This window comes from Bombus bifarius, unplaced genomic scaffold (genome assembly GCF_011952205.1).
Source record: "Bombus bifarius isolate JDL3187 unplaced genomic scaffold, Bbif_JDL3187 scf7180000008047, whole genome shotgun sequence".
Lineage (NCBI taxonomy): Eukaryota > Metazoa > Arthropoda > Insecta > Hymenoptera > Apidae > Bombus > Bombus bifarius.
In genome coordinates, this window is record NW_022884413.1 from 2,043,761 (window position 1) to 2,062,200 (window position 18,440).

At 42.3% G+C, this 18,440-nt stretch overlaps 1 protein-coding gene across 4 annotated transcripts in view; it reads right to left on the reverse strand.

Annotated features, from left to right (window-relative positions):
* Positions 1-18,440, reverse strand: part of LOC117207964 (kinesin-related protein 4-like) — a 63,392-nt gene that overhangs the window by 19,980 nt on the left and 24,972 nt on the right. For all 4 annotated transcript variants that reach the window (XM_033448708.1, XM_033448710.1, XM_033448707.1 and 1 more), the window contains one exon: positions 182-1,120. In XM_033448708.1, coding sequence (XP_033304599.1) covers positions 182-1,120 — 939 coding nt within the window. The remainder of the gene's footprint in view (positions 1-181; positions 1,121-18,440) is intronic.

Here is an 18,440-nt window from a genome sequence, read left to right on the forward strand (position 1 = left end):
CTTAATTCGAGATACGAAACAAAGATACCTGGCCTTAATTCGCCTCAAAAGCTGGAAAAATCATAGACCGATACGAAACTCAAGAAAATGAACTTGCCAAATAGTAAGACGCATCTCGCGATCCAAGAAGAAGTAGGTCGTCGTTTATAGAAACGCGATTTACTTTGTAATTCACACTTACTGTTAGCCTGCGGCGAGGGCGGAGAATCGTCGTAGTCCACGGGGCCAGCCTCGTCAACGACATCCTGCGCGTCATCCACTTGCTCGTCGTTTTTCACTCTCGTTTCTTCATCGCCTATACCTTCACCGAGTAGTTCGCAAACCTGGTTATTCATTTTCTCGTGAATTACCTCGTGCATAATTTTAGGACTTTCGTCCAGCACCTGGGCCTTGGATAACGCGATCTCATCGGGAACGTTATTGTCGTTGTTATCGTGGACGTGATCACGATCATTGTCGTCGTTGTCGTCGTTATCGTTGTCGTTGTCATTGTCGTCATCGTCGTCGTCGTCGTCGTCGTCGTCGTCTTCGTCTTCGTCATCGTCGTGTAAGTTATTACCTGCGATCGGTTCGTGCGTAACGTCGGTATTGGCGTTCAAATTGGCGTTCATCGATTCGTCCACGTCCATGTTGTCCAGAACGTTCAGGTCTTTGCCAGGTTGGTTTTCGTCGTGAGCGGAGTCGCTGTCATCGTAAAATTCGTAGGAAAGATTTTTAACGGGCATCGTAGCGACGTCGTCAACCGCGTCTACGTCAGTTTCGGGACCCAAGTCGGAATAATCGTAATCCGCGTCGCCGTTTTCGTGCTTTCCATTGCTAGCCGCAAGAATGCCAGCATCGTCGTGATTGCGCGACTCTTGAGAAATCATCGCTTGTTTCAGGATATTTGAATTGATCGCGTTATGCGCATCGTCGATGTCCAGGAAAAGCGGCTTATCCTTCGAATTCATTTTTTCAAGTATATCATTCACTTGCAAACGATGGTACGGATGGGCGTATAGGGGTCTGGCTGCGATCGCGCTGGCTGGGGTTAACAAGACCACAACCACGGTAATGTTGTCCTCCGAACCTGCGTGCTTCGCCCACTGCACCAGGACCTGATACGCGCGTCTAAATCCGTCTGCAACATGAAAAAAATACCTATTCGTTAGCTCGATTATTTATTTATCCAGTTCTACTATTTATTTTAATTATTTATTTTAATTACTCATTACCAGCGAAACTGTGCCGATCAAATAAATAGAGTAACGTTAATTTTGTAATTACGCGTGTAATTCCGATATCGGAACAGAGGTGGAATCGTCGTTAAACGTTTTGTATTTCTTGCTGGTTTACGAGCCACGATCAAGCAAGACCGTGACTTATCACAATTGCTATTCATCCGGCAATTACGGTCATTTTTCAACGGATGACAGTCTAACGCGATTTGTTCGAATACGTACGAGGGCAGGGGGATTATCGATTTATAACACGAAGAGTTTCTGTTCTTTCATATATTTTCCTTTTCTAGCGTTTAACAAAGCTTATCGTAATTTCGTTCGTAATTAAATTTCTACATACATATGTCGCGATACGCGAGTTTCCTCCTTTCCATGATTTCTTTCTTCGCCTTGGTCCGCCTCGTTTAAACGTCGCATTAATATTTCGGTTATCGACTTAGTTTCAATTCTGTTCCAAATGATAACGAAACACGGTTCGTAACGAAGCATCGGGGTAACGGATGCAGATCGATTCGAGGTACAGTTTGTAGCGACAAAAGTACTGTACAGAGCTGGAAAGATGTTGAACGGGACGCTACAGGGGCAAGGGATGTATTCGTATACGTAGCGTTCTCTATCGCTCGCTGTCGCCGTATGCGACGCTTTCGGCCAATACGCGTGCTTATCTTTATGATCGTCGAGTCTATGAAAAATAACCAATCAGATCCACATTCCTTCGTCTGGTAGTCTTTTTGTCTCTGCGATAGACTGGAGCGAGATCCAGCGACAGATTAGAACGCATGGTGCCACGTGGGCTGCGCGTGGTAAGAATGCATCGTGCGTGTGTGTATGTGTGCACGCGCGCGCGTGAAATCTGACAGCCACGGGAGCGCGATATGATTTAAGAAGCCGGAAAGTTTTGGGCGAATCGTTCAAGGATCGAAAGTTTTTCGAGTCGTCTGACTCGTATCGTGATCACCGCGTATTCACTACCGTTTGTTATTAGCGTATTAAATAAATCGTTAATTACTCATCTCGCCTGTAACAACAAATCTTTCACCGAAATAGCACGCTACAACTAAAAATTCCGATTAAAGCGTATATTGTGCATCGTTTATAGCTTCGATGTTACGAATAATATCGGCTATTTTTATCCGTCTTTTTTTTTTATTTGTAATACGACAGCTATTTATGACAGGTGAATCACCTACGACGACAACTATGACTCGTATGGTCCGAAACGCGCCAACGAAAAATTACGTAATTGTAATTATTATACCGCCGGTCTGCCGCATGATGTAACATAGCACACGCAACGCTGGAGATGCGATAGATAAAAAACGCTAAACGACGATAGATACTCGTTCGCACGAGGCAATTTTCGCGAAACAAAATGCTTCGTCGTGTCGAACAAAAGGAAAAGTAACCTTTTGCGCATAAGAAAAAAACATGGAACAAGAGGTAGAAACATATTTGTACGTACAATGCTTTCAATGCCGTTAGCGCTATCTGTTGGGTTGGCAACTAAGCGATTGGGGATTTTGTCATTAGGTGGTATTGCCAACCCAATAATTTGGGTCTAAATCTATCTAAATCTATCGGAGAAACTAAATTGGACGTACGTATCTTGGAATCGAGGTGTCGCGTCAGTCGATACTTAAATATACGATCGAAACTCAAATCTAAAATTTATCCTAAAATATAGCGGAAATGATGCGGTTCTGACGGATCACTCGGTATAGTCGTAAAAGCATATCCCGCTAAATCCGCGTCCCTGAATCCAAGTACGTTGACCCGTGCGCCACGACTGCGTAGGTTTCCTTTCCACCCTTTCCTTTACCCCAACTTGTTTCTTCTATTTTCCCTCTACCGATTCGTCTCTAGCTCGATTTCGGGCTTTTGTTCACGTCGGTGAATTCACTGCGATTCGCCGTCACCCCTTTTGCCGTCGTTAATTCTTCGCTCTGCTTTTCCACCGTACTTCTTCGTTCTCGCTTCTCCGCGTTACCGCTTCCAGCATTTCCTCTCCCACTTTCTTTCGAACATCGAAAGTAATTTAGACTTTGCGTCTAATGGATCAGGAAGAAACGAACCCGGGATTCGTTCGTCCTTTTTCTTCCCTCTACTTTCTCCTTCTTTACGAACTTTATATTATCACGAACGTTTCTCGTTAGAAATACGCAAAGAGACATTTCCACGTCCAAGTATCGCGATAAGCGAGCGACGTAGAGTCACACTTGACACGATCTAATCTCCGTTAAAACGAGCTGACACGTTCGCAAGCGTTTCTTTCTTTATGGATGTGCGAGGCGTGACAGAAATTCATACATTCGTAGATTATTCAACGTCCATTTGTCGATGAACGGCTCGTTTTCCAGAATATCGTTACATAGGCGGACAAGTCTGTGATCGAAGTATCCGTAACGCGCAGTCGGAATCAATTTACCAAGTCGATCGCCGTTCTCTGCGAATGAAAAGGACGCGCCTCGCTCGTGGATCGAAGCATCAAGAACCGTGCGTAGAAGCCAAGGGGATGCGTAGAATTATCGATGAGCAAATAATTATGGAACGATCGAATTTATCACGTCGAATTTATCATCGGTACAACGCCGATTAAGCCGAATCACCGTGCTATTGTATTTACATATCACGAGTAATAAACGTTTGTCAAAAATGTCAAATTAGCAAGAGTGGTCTAAATTCTAGACTTTCCGGTAAAAGGACGGAAACGCGAATAAAACTCACTGCAACGAGAGAACGTGCTACCAACATCCCGATGAGAAGTTACCTCTTCGTCGTGCCATGTACTCCACGCACGAGAAGAGTTTAAATTACACGGAAATATTGGATTACGTGTGCCACGGTAATGCAACAGCGGTTAGACAATAGACGGTTGTGTTAACACCAGTTCCCTTTATTCTATATTATTTGTACATAACTTCCTCGCGATATGTTTCTGCAAAGTCTTGGAACAGAAGGAAAGTCGAGTCATATTCTACGAATTCCTTAACAAAAATTCGTTCACATCTAATCTGCGTTATTTCTAGGAGGAACTCGTTGAAAAGCGCGTATCGTACTTTTTTTGCGAGTAATCGAAAGAATTCGACGAACGTTCGGCAATAAGAGTGTTTAGATATCCATTTGACGCCGTATCGATAGCGACTATCCGAGTCGTTCATTATCGGATCGGATAGTCACTGTCGATGGTTTTAATTTTTGCGAAAAAACTCTGGAGAGCTAATCGCGACAGTTTTATATAGGCACTGTCAAATGAACACCTATCTATAGCTTCTCGTCAAGCTTTTGTCGACAAAAGTCTTGTATTATAAAACGCGCAAGCTGCGACAAATTAGAATACGACCGGGTTACCGGTCTTGCGATCAGAACGACGGTCCCAGAAATATTTTTCACGCTTGCTATAAATCGAACGCTTGCGAATGCCGTCGAGTTTCGACGGAAATTCGTAGGTTGCGTCGAGCAAACTATTATCGATCGGACCCCTTAAAAAACGGGCGTGACAGACGGTTGGCGCTGTGTTTGTATTCCATCGTTTCGGATGGACATTCGACCGATCGATAATCCGAGACCGCTCGCGGCAATTACGTACTTTTAGTTTGTTTCGCACGAAAGACGGCGTATAATTCGGGATCAGCCAGAGAAACGGCTCGAACATAATTCCTCGATCGCCGATATTTCGAAAAATTATTAAATCATCGCGGATGAAACAGTCGAGTTTGATAAATATTCGCAAAAAGGGAACCGATAGTTTTTTCATACGTCGTCGAGCTATCGCCACGTTGAACAGACCCCTACGGAGGTTTTAGTTGGCAGCACTGTTTACAAAAAAGTTACTATCACAAAAAGGTCTACACAAAAGCGTAAACATCGATCGTTTACTTATCGACACGGTAATACGCGTCGATAAATAAAAGCGTGAGCGGAGCCTCTTCCGAGAAGAGTCTAACCTGACGAACGCCGAATCTAACTTTGAGCTAATCTTCAAGCTAGTTTAGGTATTTTTGTGCAAACTTTTTTTGACAGTAACTTCTTCGAGAATGGCGTCGCCTCTCCGCTAAAATCCTCGCAACGCTGCTCAGGGAAATGACCTTGACGAGGTCATACTAAAAAATAAACGAAATCGGAATATGTACGTGTTCACCGAATTTCCAATAACGTGGAAAATATTTCTCGACGAAAGTACCACCCATCCGTTGCATACGCATGGAAGGTATCGATAATTAGAATTTAATTGTATTGTGCTTATCTATAATTACAGATATAATTATAATCAAGGAATAAAAAGAAAGCGGGCCAATTCACTGGCGATCGCAAGCGAAACTCTCTTCTACGAGGCTTTGCTGCCTTCGAACTATTACCGTATCTAAGCAATATGAATTATATAGGTGATGCGCGCATAAATCAAGCTCCGCTCGCGGAACGATCGTTGAACCAATGCTCAACGGCCCTGACCGTCGGTATCGCTAGCTTTTCTCGCCATCTTTTCATGAAAATTTTACTATACGCGATATTCTTATCTGCTTGAAACAGAACACGTGAGAATTTTCGCCCGTCGATCTACTCGCGTACTCGAAGGGAAAAAAGAAAAATATTTTTGAATCAGAGTTCTATCGCGTTCCATGAAAATAGGTTTCTACGTAGAAACGTAAAAACGTAGGATGGTAACTCCGGCGACGTATATGATCGTATTCCGAGCGTCTGTTAAATCATTTGTTTAGCACGTGCGATTGTAGTTAATGATTTGGACAGCCACGAACGTTTTTCAATGTGCTTACGTCGAAGTAACGATTCCGTTTTAACAGCGCGACGTTCGATACAAGACTCTCGTGAAAGAACGCTTTATTATAAAGCTAACACGTATATTTTTGCCTTTCTTAAATAAATCCATCTCTGGTGACAAGAGCAAGGCCCGCGTGCATTCGTAGCGCTGAATGATCGCTTTATCCCCGTTCGCTGTAATGGCCGGTGTCAAACTTCCAGCTACACCGTATCGTCAACGGTTTCGAACACTTTATGTCCTGCACTTTAAATACTGTCTTGAATTTACTTAACCTAGTTCCGCGCAACTCTAAAACATCTGCAGCTCTGCGCTTTTATTTCGGATAGACGTGTGCGTTTCGTGTTACGTAATTTATAGACCGAGCTTCTAAAAAGAATATCGTATATGTAAAATCGTCTGCAACGTACATATAACGCGGTATATATCGAATTATGCCAGCAATTGGTCCGAGAGTGAACGAAGACAGTGGTGGCTCGGTGGATAAACGCTTACAGCGCCCTTTTTGCGCGTTGAAGGCGCCGTTTAAACGATTACCACTTTATGATTTACAATGCATATTCTGTGTTAAAAATTGAGTCTCAACCATGACACAGCGAGAGAGATAACGAGATGACACATTGCGAACAAATTGATTATCGTCACGCTGAACGCTTCGTACGCTTCGAATCGCTGCTTTAAAACACCGCGATTCCATCCCAATATACGATAATTCGATGACTATACGGAATCGTCGATTTCTTTGATTCCATATCAAATACACCGCAAATCCATAAAATACAAGCGAAATAATCATGTCACTCGTATCCAATCGGGAATCAACGAGGTCTCGACAAGGTTTTAACCTCAATCTTCTTAAGAATCAGATCTCAAACGAAAGACTTATTTTTCCACGTAAACGTCCAACCATCTATTCCGTATTATTCGTCTGCATATCGTCGACGCGTAAAGAAGGAAAATTCATCGTTTAGAAAATCAGCGTGAAATAGAAAGTAGTTTAAAGAAGAGAACGGTCAACGAATCGAATATGTAGCAGCTATGTGGAAATTCTTATCTTTTTCAATTTAATCGATGGCTTTTAGGTTTCGGGAGTCTATAATGAAATATCGTCTACGCGTACTGCTTACCATTCGAAAGGGAAACCAGACAAAAGATAAAATATAGATCCCATAAATATCGCAGTCTAGTTACACGTAACGTTTTAACGTTGGAAATGAAGTTGTTGGCTGTATCGAAAAGAAAAGAGTTGTTTTAACGAATGAAATAAAAAACTTGCATCTCCTCGTGGTTGCTACATGCCGCAAAGCCGCGCTACGTGCATGCATTTTCATAAAAATGCGCGGACCCGTTTTCTTTCCTGTTAGTCGCGGCCGGAATGCGATGCGGCGTTGTGTTACGCTTTCCTGTTAATTCCGGCAATAAAGTCGGGTCAAACGTTCTCTCGTTCGTTCTCGTCTCGTGAAATTCCTGGATCCTTCGTAATCTAAATTTGTAGCGTTTTTTCTTTTTTTTTTTTTTTATCGGACGAATCGGACAATTTTCGCGTGAGTTCTCCTCAAAGACTATTTTAGTAAATAAAAGCGTACGAATATTAATCGAAAGGACACGATTCGCAATATCGGCAATTTTTACATCGAAACGTTCCCCTCGAGACACAGAGCCATCGTTCTTCGAGAACTGAAAGTCTGCGATCGACTTTTAAAAGAACGCGGTATAGCGTGGCAGTGTGGCGCAGCGGTCAAATTTTTGTCTCAGCTTCGGTCCCGGTACACGGTGGTGTTACGTTACAGAGACCTGCGGCTTACCGCATTTGCTCCGCTTTCACGTATCGTAGTATTTTACGACAGCATAAAATGCAATTAAGCACGACGTCTATTATCGCCCTGCGGTCTGCGGAGTATGCACCTAGAGTTACCGACCGAGGAAAATTCGCGGCCACCTTCGGAGTGTCGATTTTACTTCCTGTTGCACGCTGATCCCGCCTTGAGCGAGTTAATCCGCGAATTTCGTAAATGTTTCATAAGACGCTATCATCGACTTTCGCAACTCTACTTACACATCGCGAGACGTCGTTAGACCGTACGTGTTTATACAAATCCGGTAAACATATCTTGCAAAAACTTAATACCTTGATCGACTTATCACGTATTACTTTACTTGTTATAACTGTAACCTTTGCTAACCCTAAACGAGCAATTGGAATTAAATCACGTAATAATATCCGCAATATTCGCTTCTTAATCACGATGCCGCTCCTCGTATTTTAGTTTTCACGTACTTTTGCTAATGACGAGAACGTGGTTATAAAAACGAGAATACAAACAAACGTTTCATTTCGAATTCATTTCGATCTCAAAGGTTTGCAGAAAAATCTCTTCGAGATTTATGATTGAAATTCAGAAAGCAGGAGACCGTACTGATACTAATACGTTCAGATAAGTATTAATTTAATCAGCAAGAGTTTATTTAACGTTCGGATCGCCCAGCGAATCCTGATCCCGAATATAGTACATAAGTACGTTGTTTTATGCTTATCTAATTATTTTGTTAAAACATGTTTTTTAATTTTAAGCGATACTCCGCGCGATACATTTGTTTTTATGTATCAAGGTAATAAGTAGACTGTGGATGTGAACCCTATTATTATCATGCAACGTACTACGAACTATAAATACATGTAAATTGTACATTTATTTTAGCCGATAGAAGTAATTAATTAACGAAGGTTAACGCTTAAAACAAGACTCATAGCTTATAGTATTTTCAATACACTTGTTGGATATTTCGCATATTGTTTGTATATTTTGGTGTATTCCTGCATTGTTTACATATTACATTTTCATATTTGACATATTTTAACGTATTGCGAATGCAGAAACATCCGTAGTCTAGTAAAAGAAACCGCGAAGCGGTTGAACTGTTGCAACGGCACGAGGTGAAAACGGGGCAACCTAACATCCGAAAGCTAATTGGGCACTAAATAAAATTTCATTGCGATAAACGTAGTTCCACTGTGGTTCCTGAGCCTGAGGACACCGGCTCGAGATTCCGCTTCGAATAACACTAGATTTCTCGAGCCACACACATCGCGAAATTTCTTTTCGTAAACGATAAACTTGTTCGATACAAATACATAAACTCACTGTATATTATATATATATGTCGACACAGGGAAACGAGGGCTCGAGCAAGTAGCCGCCACAGAACACCACTCGACGAGGAGTCGGCTTCCGATCAGCTGGAAAAATTATTCTTGTGACCGCTGATTTGTTCGTTCGGGTGCGCAGACTCCGGCCGGTTTCCCTCGCGTTCACAAGACGATCCGTACGAGGGTACCGTGTATCAAAGTACACACAGACAAGAAAGGAATTTTCTCGCAGATTTGAAACAGCGGGCGTGGCGTTTCGCGACCGACTGGCAGACTGCCGACCACCGGATGTCGCCACCAGACCGTTGCCGATGACTCACGCCACCCTCGTCAGGCTCAAGGCTTGATTGGTCCTTTCGCAACCCCCACCCTTCGGTCTCGGTCATCGCACGGAAAACCCCCTCGTCTCCTCCGGCCAACATGCTTGCCGTCTGACGCTCTCGCTTGCGAAGATACCGATCTGGTACGTAGCGTGCCAGGATCCGCGAAGTCGTTCGATCTTCCAATTTTTAAACTAAATTTTTTGACTTTTCAAAAAATCTCCGAATTTTCATCCGTTCGACTCACCGACGGACACGATAAATACCGTGATCCTGCATTCGTGATTTTCGACTACGCCTTTTCAACCGTATTATTTTCTGAAAATACCGTTTTCTACTTTGAAAGAGAAATTGTAGAGACGCGAAAGATGTTCGCCAATGTGCGCGTTACTCGTATTATAGATATCATAGTATGGAGGGCCACAATTGGATTCTCATGTAAGGATTGGGTTCCATATCGTTCATTAAATTTTAATGCTATTCTTTCGAATAATTCTTTCCGTTAAAACGGTTAAGCAAAAAGTTGCCAAAATATTTTTGTTTCTACCGTAAGGATATAACGGTCAACCATATGAGTTCATATGTACATAAAACTATATGTACGATACACGAACCCTTGAAAGACATTTACTCGAAACATTATCGCGTACCTTCTTTCCACTTGGATTAGAATTTCCAACGTAAACGATATGGATTATTCGGAGTTTGAATTTTGAAGGACACGGAGAGTACGCGAACGTCGGAAAGTCGACTTGTGGGGCAGAAGACGACCGGAACAGAAGAAGCCCACGTACTCGGGTGACTAGCGTAGCTCATGCATATTGATATGCGCAATATTCAGGCGACTTTCGTCCATCCGCTGTTAGTGGATTAGCGTTCGACATTCTCGACGCGTTAGGGGAAATAGTAGTGTTCCCTCGTGCCGCAAACCATGCGTCACACTGCCCCCCTTTGTCTTTCGCTACACACATTTACCAGACCCTGCCATTTTTGCCCCCCTCCCCTCCGCCACCTACTCTCTCTCTATTGCTCATTGTTATTATAACGTTCCGTTTATTCCGTATCTATTTACATATGTATGGACAGCCATACACGAGTACGAGACACGTCATCCAGGACGATAAGCTCTGTAAAATTTTGCGATCGCCATTTCCAATGTTCTTACGGTCGGATTAACAGAGTACGAGATTACCAAGGATCCGTAATTGCATCTCTCTGTTTGCCGATACGACCTCTTCTCGCGTGCATATCGTTCAAACGCAAATCTTCCATCTCCTTTGTTCGACTATTTTTTTTTCTTTTTGTTTTTTTTTTTCGACGATTCATAGAATCGGGTAATACGATACGATTTCGTTTCGTAGCATTCGACTCGACGATTAAACGTGCCCGTATGGATTAGAACGCGAGAGCTTTTATCGACTGTTAGGTCAAACAAACAAAGGGTGCTAACGAGTAAGCGTCCTATCTAACAATCACAATAGAAGAAACGGTTCAGAGGTTAGGGGACTAAACGTGATTCGAAACTGTTGGCCTAAGAAACAGCGTTATCCGGATAGTTTCTCGCGCGCGTGAAACTTAAATCGATTAGCCTTTCCCTCTTTAACTGTATATATAGCATCATGCACTTAAGTACTAACTCGAACTAATAGTTTTAATCAGTGTAACGCTTTAACGTTTTAATTTTTATCTTACGGATAGAGAGAACAGCTTAGGAGAGTAGCAGCTAGGTATTTCTATTATCGAAACGCGCGCAGAGAAACCACAAGGATCGAGCGAAACGTCAACGTTGAACGATTCGTTGTTGTTTATCGCGATAAATTTATTCCTTCTGCAAATCGATCGAAAGCTGTACGTTAACGTTCGTTAAATAAAACGATCAAGGACAAAGAACAAAAGGCTGATCCAAGGACAGTTTAAAATTTCACACTGTTTTTACGGGCCATTGTAAACGCGATGAATCATAACTGCCGATTAAGAAACTACTTTCATTTTTTAGCCACTCGAGTAATTTACTGCCCGAAATAGGATAATATCCGCTAGGAATTTCATTGTCAAATTTCAGGCTGCCATTTTTTCTTCGCACAATTTTCCAACGAAAACATGTAATATACGTGGATACGTTGACGATACGCGCGTGTTTCTCTCACTTTTACTTCCATTGGAATGAATCGATCGAGTTTGGTTAAAAAGTTCTGAAACACCAGATACCGTACGGTCAGAAAATTCAAATTCTCTTATCGAAAATGAATTTGCTCGTCGAAAGACGAACGATCACAGTCTATAAATATTGGAAGACCGAGGAAAGGATGAAACGAAGCGCGGATAACGAGTAAAACGTGGAGGAGACGGAGGAGGAAAGGAGAAACGCAGCTTCCACGAGTAAGAGCCGCGAGAAGGATCGGTGTGGGCCACTCTATCGCTCTCAGAGTCGAAGCAACGAGCTGAGCGGGTCAAACGTGACGTAACATCCGGACGACTTCTTCTCGAGGTGGAAACGCTCGAAGGGAATCGACGAAGCGTGCAGACACCACACGTCGATCGCATCTTTTCGCGTTCTCCGTTACTCTCGCGACTTCCACCGCTTCGTGTCGTCTTCTAACAGTTTGACCCCCCTCCCCCGCCGGCCCTCCCCCGCCCTCCGCTCTCCGTACATTGCTACATCACATTCCCCGAGAATGAATCACACTCGTAAGAGAACCTGGCGCACATGATAACGCGAAAACGCGCGATTACCGGCCTCCTCCGTGGCTTGGCCTCCCCTGTTGCTTCTTGCACAGTTCGCCGCGTACCGAGCACACCTCCAGGAAAGCGTGCTTCTCGAGAAAAAAGGTATGCTTTCCCTCGCGAAAGCATCCTTTTACAATTCTAACAACCTGCACGAGAGAAATTTCGTGTTACGCCTGTCTACTTACCGGCTAACCAACTTCAGATGAACGCGTCTGTATCGCGTATCTCTATATCGTTTAATTAGTCCTGATCGACGGTAAGCAGGCGCACGCTTCGAGTAGTCGAGCACCGATGCTTTATCGTTTCGTTTATTTTATTAGTTGCAACAATATGCATATAGCGAAATTTCTTATTTCGATGTTACACGTAGATGCGTATATTATATCTTAGCAAGTGGAAAGTAAGGATCACGAATGAAGATAGAGCGCACGAAATTAACCCATTCATTCATACCTTTAGAAAGAAAACGACGTTCCGTTATGCGATATTTATTATTTTGTATACGCAACGTACATGTAATTGGTTAGATGGTGTAAACGTATATATATAATTGGTTACCAAGATTATTACTTAACAGTACAGATAAAGAAACGTTTCGAGAAATAGAATCGAATGAAATCTCTAACCGTGATCCTATTTTCGCTGTTTTCTCTTTTCAGTTTGTTTCTCTGTATCAGAATCCAAGAATATTATTTCGTATTCCATAACACGGTATAACTCGTAAATAGTAGTACTTTGGTAGATTTGCTAAGTCTTGCTTTATTATGTAAAAATACTTTATTACGACCAATACCTACCAATATACCTAGCGATATAGAACCTTTCGATATATTTAGATCCGTATTCATCTGGTTACCAAGTAGGTAGTATCATTTTTACCGAGTTTGACATTTCGTTGCTTGCAAGCATCCAACATGCATAAAGATCTTTTATCGTTACGTGTGCATCGGCAAATAGGAAACTGGACAGAGTACAGAGAAAGGCATCCAAACTCGGACAAGCTTACTCACTCGGCCATGAATGCGCCGCCGTTTTCGAATTCTTTGCCGACACGCGGCGAGAAAGAAAAAGGGAGAGAGAGAGAGAGAGAGAGAGAGAGAGAGAAGAAAAAGAAGAAGAAAATTACAGCAACATTGCGGCCGTTAAATTGGCTAGAAACGCGGCAAGCCAGAAAATACGAGGCAGATGAATTGCAGTTCTGTCGATCTAATTTGAAACTTTTCATCAGCCTGCCGTTTCTACGTAAATTAGTTCAAGAAAGTAATAAATCATTTGAATCTTCCTTTTTTATCTTGGTCTTTTCTATCGTTAGTCTTCCTTTTTTTTTTTATCTTCGAATAATCTATCGACGAGCGCAGAATACTTCTTTCACTGTGCTTAAAAATATCGTGTCACGTTTCACACAGTGTTCGACTAAAAGGGGTAACTCTATACGTCTAAATAGCGTGGTTCGTTCGATAGGAGCAAAATAACAGGCTCCAACCGTAAATTCCAATTTGACGAATTCAGAAGAAAAGACGAACCTCGCGGTCGTTAATCGATGTCTACAGTCGTAATTCGTCGAATTACACGAGTGAGTCATTGGTACTTGTTGGCAGTGAAGCGAAACCCATTACAGATCGAACGGTAGAACGTATCGGTATCTCGGAAAGCACGCAACAGATCGTTATCTCGATAGGTTTCGATTCGGACCGTTTCTACGATAATACAACAAAATTGACCAGCGGCATAGCCCGAAGTGCACGTTCGCGATAACGATTCGGTAAATACAAGCCACGTAACTTTCAGACACCATCTATTCTTCGATCTTATCGTAAATTGAACTCGGTTTGTCTTCATTCTGAATTATATAGTTGAACCGGTGCGCTGTAATATTCGTTTACAAGATGCTGAATCTTTTGTAAAATAATTCATTTTGGACTTTTTGTAAAAACGATGAAACACCTAATTACACGTATATCGTCATTGGTTTTTTTACCTGTAACTTCACTGTTTCGTTTACGTATCAAATACTATTATAACATATCGTGAACTAAAAGTATTGCCAACATATCGTTGACGATATACAGGTGGTGGTACAAACGGAAAGGGGGTGATTCTACGCGAAAAAAGAAGTCGAAAATATAGAATAAAATTTTTTTTTTTTTTAATTTTTCCATCGAGACAACGATCCACAGTGAGGTCCGTTATAACGAGACGCGATAAAGTGCACGCGTACCGGGCGAAAATTCAAAGTCAATTTTCTGGAAAACAAAGCCTCGAACGAAAAATTGTTATTCTATATTTTCGACTTCTTTTTTCGCCTACCACCAGTTACCAACCACCCTGTATAAGCGCGTATTTTCAGGATTATGACTCGTTCTTCGGCACTTAATCTATTAAATTAAATATTAAGCGCCGAGTAAGTTTTATATTCGTACTAAAATCGTGCGATCGTTCTATCGTACCGAGCGAAAAGCGTGCAGAACATCGTGAAATAGCAGACACACCCTTGGTATTTCATTAGAACGTTACGATCGCCTGACTAATTACGTTTGCTAAATTATTCCTTCGTGCCGTGACACTTTTAACTTCCACGTCAACAACGGTGATAAATTATCCGTTTCATTACATTACTGTCACATTTCTTCTTTTTTTTATTTCTTTATACGCGGTTAGTTTCGATGTAAATTTTCAACTCTCCGAAAAACTGCTACGTACTGAAACATCGAGCCCGAGTACAATGAAAACGAGCGTTATGGCGTTTAATCGTTTCGCGCCAAGTTTTTAACGCATTCCATGAAATTAAAGGAAATCGATAAACAAATTCGTAAGGTAACGAGCGTTTATCCGTCGCGAATTTGAATCCCTTCGTTTAGCGCAAGAACGGTCGACTCTTTTTTAAAACTCGAAATCGAACGGAACGTTCAGCTACGTATAGTACAGAGACGATGCGAGGCTGACACCCGCGAGGTTTGCCTCGCGAGGCGTATAGGTATCTGCCTCGCGGCGAGACCGCCTCGAGGCGTGTCAACGATCGTCGATTTCTAGACGAGATCAAAGGTGCCTCGCAGCTCTTTAGCCGCTTCGTTCGTTTGGATGCACATTGAAATAACTTGTAAACGCGTATATTTAACCGCGGCTCGCTCTGCCCCGTTCGTTTGCCTGGCGTACTTTGCTCTACGTTACGGCACGAGACGAGCGAGACGGCGGCTATCGGGTGAGGCAGCCTCGCCGGTCAGCCCACACTGTCCGTACATAGCTTTATACGTTCTCCTATAACGTCGTACCTATAATACTACAATAGCGATGCTTGCCTGACATCTAACGGAACCTGTTGCATCGATAATTCTTCCTGGACTTGGAAGAAAGCCACCGATGCGATGAGTGCAACGCGTAGGCGTGGCAACGCAGTCAATTCCCAGAAAATCGTGATTTTTACGATAATATCCAGCATGATCGAGGCGGGTGGCCTTTCACCATAGTCGACGAATAAGATTAGTTCCATGCACCGCGTGAAACTAGCAAAGATCAAAGGGGTTGAGCAATCTAAATGATCGGAATCCGTGGCAAGTGTAGCTGGCATTATTGTTGCGATCGCGAAGAGCAAGTGAAAGGTCGTGTGTTTAAGGAAGAGTTGCTGGAGAGAACAGTGGTGAGAATAGTAGTAGTGGCAGGCATCGGCCGAGAAATTCTATTCTTATCGTCGTTAAGCTTACCATGGTCATCGTGAAACCGGTTTTATTTTGCGAACAACGGCATCGCCCTACGATATGTATCGTTCTTCTTAGAGAAATTTGAAAATATTTCCATAAATCGGCGGCCGTTAAACGTCCGCCATATTAAATTTCTCCAAGTTCTTACAAATATTTTTAGAAAACGAATATTTCCAAAGGCGTCGCGTTCGTCGCGACCAGATGTGACTTCTCTATTTTAGTGGTTGCCCCTTAACTCTTTAGTTTCCTTACCGACCCCTCCTTAACTCAAAATAACTCGAAACTTCAAGAAGAAACTAAGGAAGAAGAGACAGAAAATTATTAGACCGCGGTAAGACAGGAATGTACTTTCGAAAACGAGGCAAGAAAAATATTGCTCGATTGTACGCGATATTACCGACTAATACCATAAAGTATTACAAAGCGAATAGTTAATAACGGCATACAGTATTCCTTTGCATTTTCCCGTTGCTAGCCCTTAACGCTTTTTGGAACAGAGGAAAGAAAAACATTGGCAGACACCGCGCGCAACGAGATAAAGAGTCAAAAAGGTACAATAGTTGTTAAAAATGGTCACGACAAAAGTTTATATCGTCATTGAGATAGATTTCTAATAATTTCAGGTTAGTCGGAAAGTAATAAAAAAACGTAAAATACGGTGATATTATCGCTCTTGTGACAGCTGCTGAAGCTACACATAGTATGTATCTATCTACGCACGTATACAGGGTGGTCCACGTAATTGTTTGTTCACGTTATAACTCCGTTATTCGGCAGGACCAAAAGACATAGGAAAAACGCTGAACGAGACTCGACAAGATTTAGCAGAACTGAAAGCAATAATAGAGAAGAGAAGGGCGAACGACAAGGAGGAGGCGCAACGAGGAGGCTAAGGACCAAAGTGGCAGTAATTTTTAGTCGTTGATTGACGATTTATGGTTCCTAATGCTTAGTTTTTAGAGGTAGAATAAGCGAGGTAGCGCGATAGAATAGAGCGGAAAATAGGGGAGGTAGACACGTAAGAAGGGAATTCGATGGGGAAGAGATGTAAAACCGAAAGTTGGTCCAAAGTCGAAAGGCACGGTCTAAACGATAATAAGTAAATAAATAATAAATATAACCCCGTTATAATCAATGCGATCGCAGAAAAATGCCAAAGGAGAAAGACGAACGATTCCACAAAGTTTAAGCTAAAATATCTTTCAAACCAACTAGTTTTCGATCGTGTTACCTTAGCACCCGTAATCGCGATAAGTAGAAAGCGTGTAGTTTTACTTTACTCGATTAAATTTTTATCGTTCATAGAACTTAATAAAATCGAATATACGATAGTCCTGTCGAAATGAAAGATCGGGAAAAGACAGAGTAGGGGGAAACGGATTCGTTGCTCTCGTTGATTATTCTTGCGAATGACGTAACACGTAATAACGCACTATGCTAATACACTGAGTCATTCGAGTACACGTAATTTTACTAGTTTTATACATTCAGGACGTGACACTGGTGCAATTTTGCCATCAACCGATTAACGTTTACGGAACTGTCGACGAGATACACCTACCGCATGAAATTAATCGCTTTCCTCCTTCCTGTGACAGACCTGTGTATGTACGATCTAATGTCTATATGTACGTATCTCGTGAACCGACGTTCTATCGTACTTAAGAATCTTCCACCTACTCCAATTCTTAGAAACCTTCGACATACGAGCCAACGTTAACATCAATATCGATAATATCACTAACGCTATAATTGCTTCTATCGCTGATACGATTAATCGACGCGTAATTTGGCTCTTGGATTTCGTTCTCATGGACAAAAGTTTGAAACAGAGTGTGACTCGACAAGCGATTGTACGATACAGCGGACAGGTATCGGTAAGTAAGCCGAATATTTGTAGATTCCTTGGAAGACTGAAAGAGTGCGAGAGCCAGTTGGTCCACGGAACGAGAAACGATACGTTGGGACAAGTCAACGTAAGAAACGAACGTCTCGATGAATTCTTTGAATTGAATTTCAATGAATTTCTTGTATCTCGCTGGTTGAATTTTGGGGAATCGAGGATATATCTCTATCGATCGTAGAACGATTCGAATGTAATTACGACATGTAAATATGTGAGCGATGCCACATTTCCAAGCGCATCGAACCTGGTCCCGTTATTGTTACAGCTTTTTAAAAGAGCCTATATCTTGAGCCGAATTAGACACGTTGGTGAGAAAATTGGTAACGACGTTTGGCTAAAATCCAAGTTATTTCCTAGCATTCCACGTTGCGGTAGGTTCCCCTCGGCATCTGGTTAATACATTGGAGAACGTTTGCCTGGACAGATTTTCCCGATCTCTAAACAGAACGCTTTGTTCGCTTCCTAGCATTATCGTATCGAATTTGTACAGCTGTGGAAATACATAGCAAAGAAGAGAACCGACGTGATTAAATTCGAGGAATCGGCCACTGTCAGCCGCATTGCCTCTTTATTCGCAAGGTAATTTCATTTCTGCATACATAGCAGCGAGATTCGACCGAATCGAGGTATACGTACACATTTTTTATCGT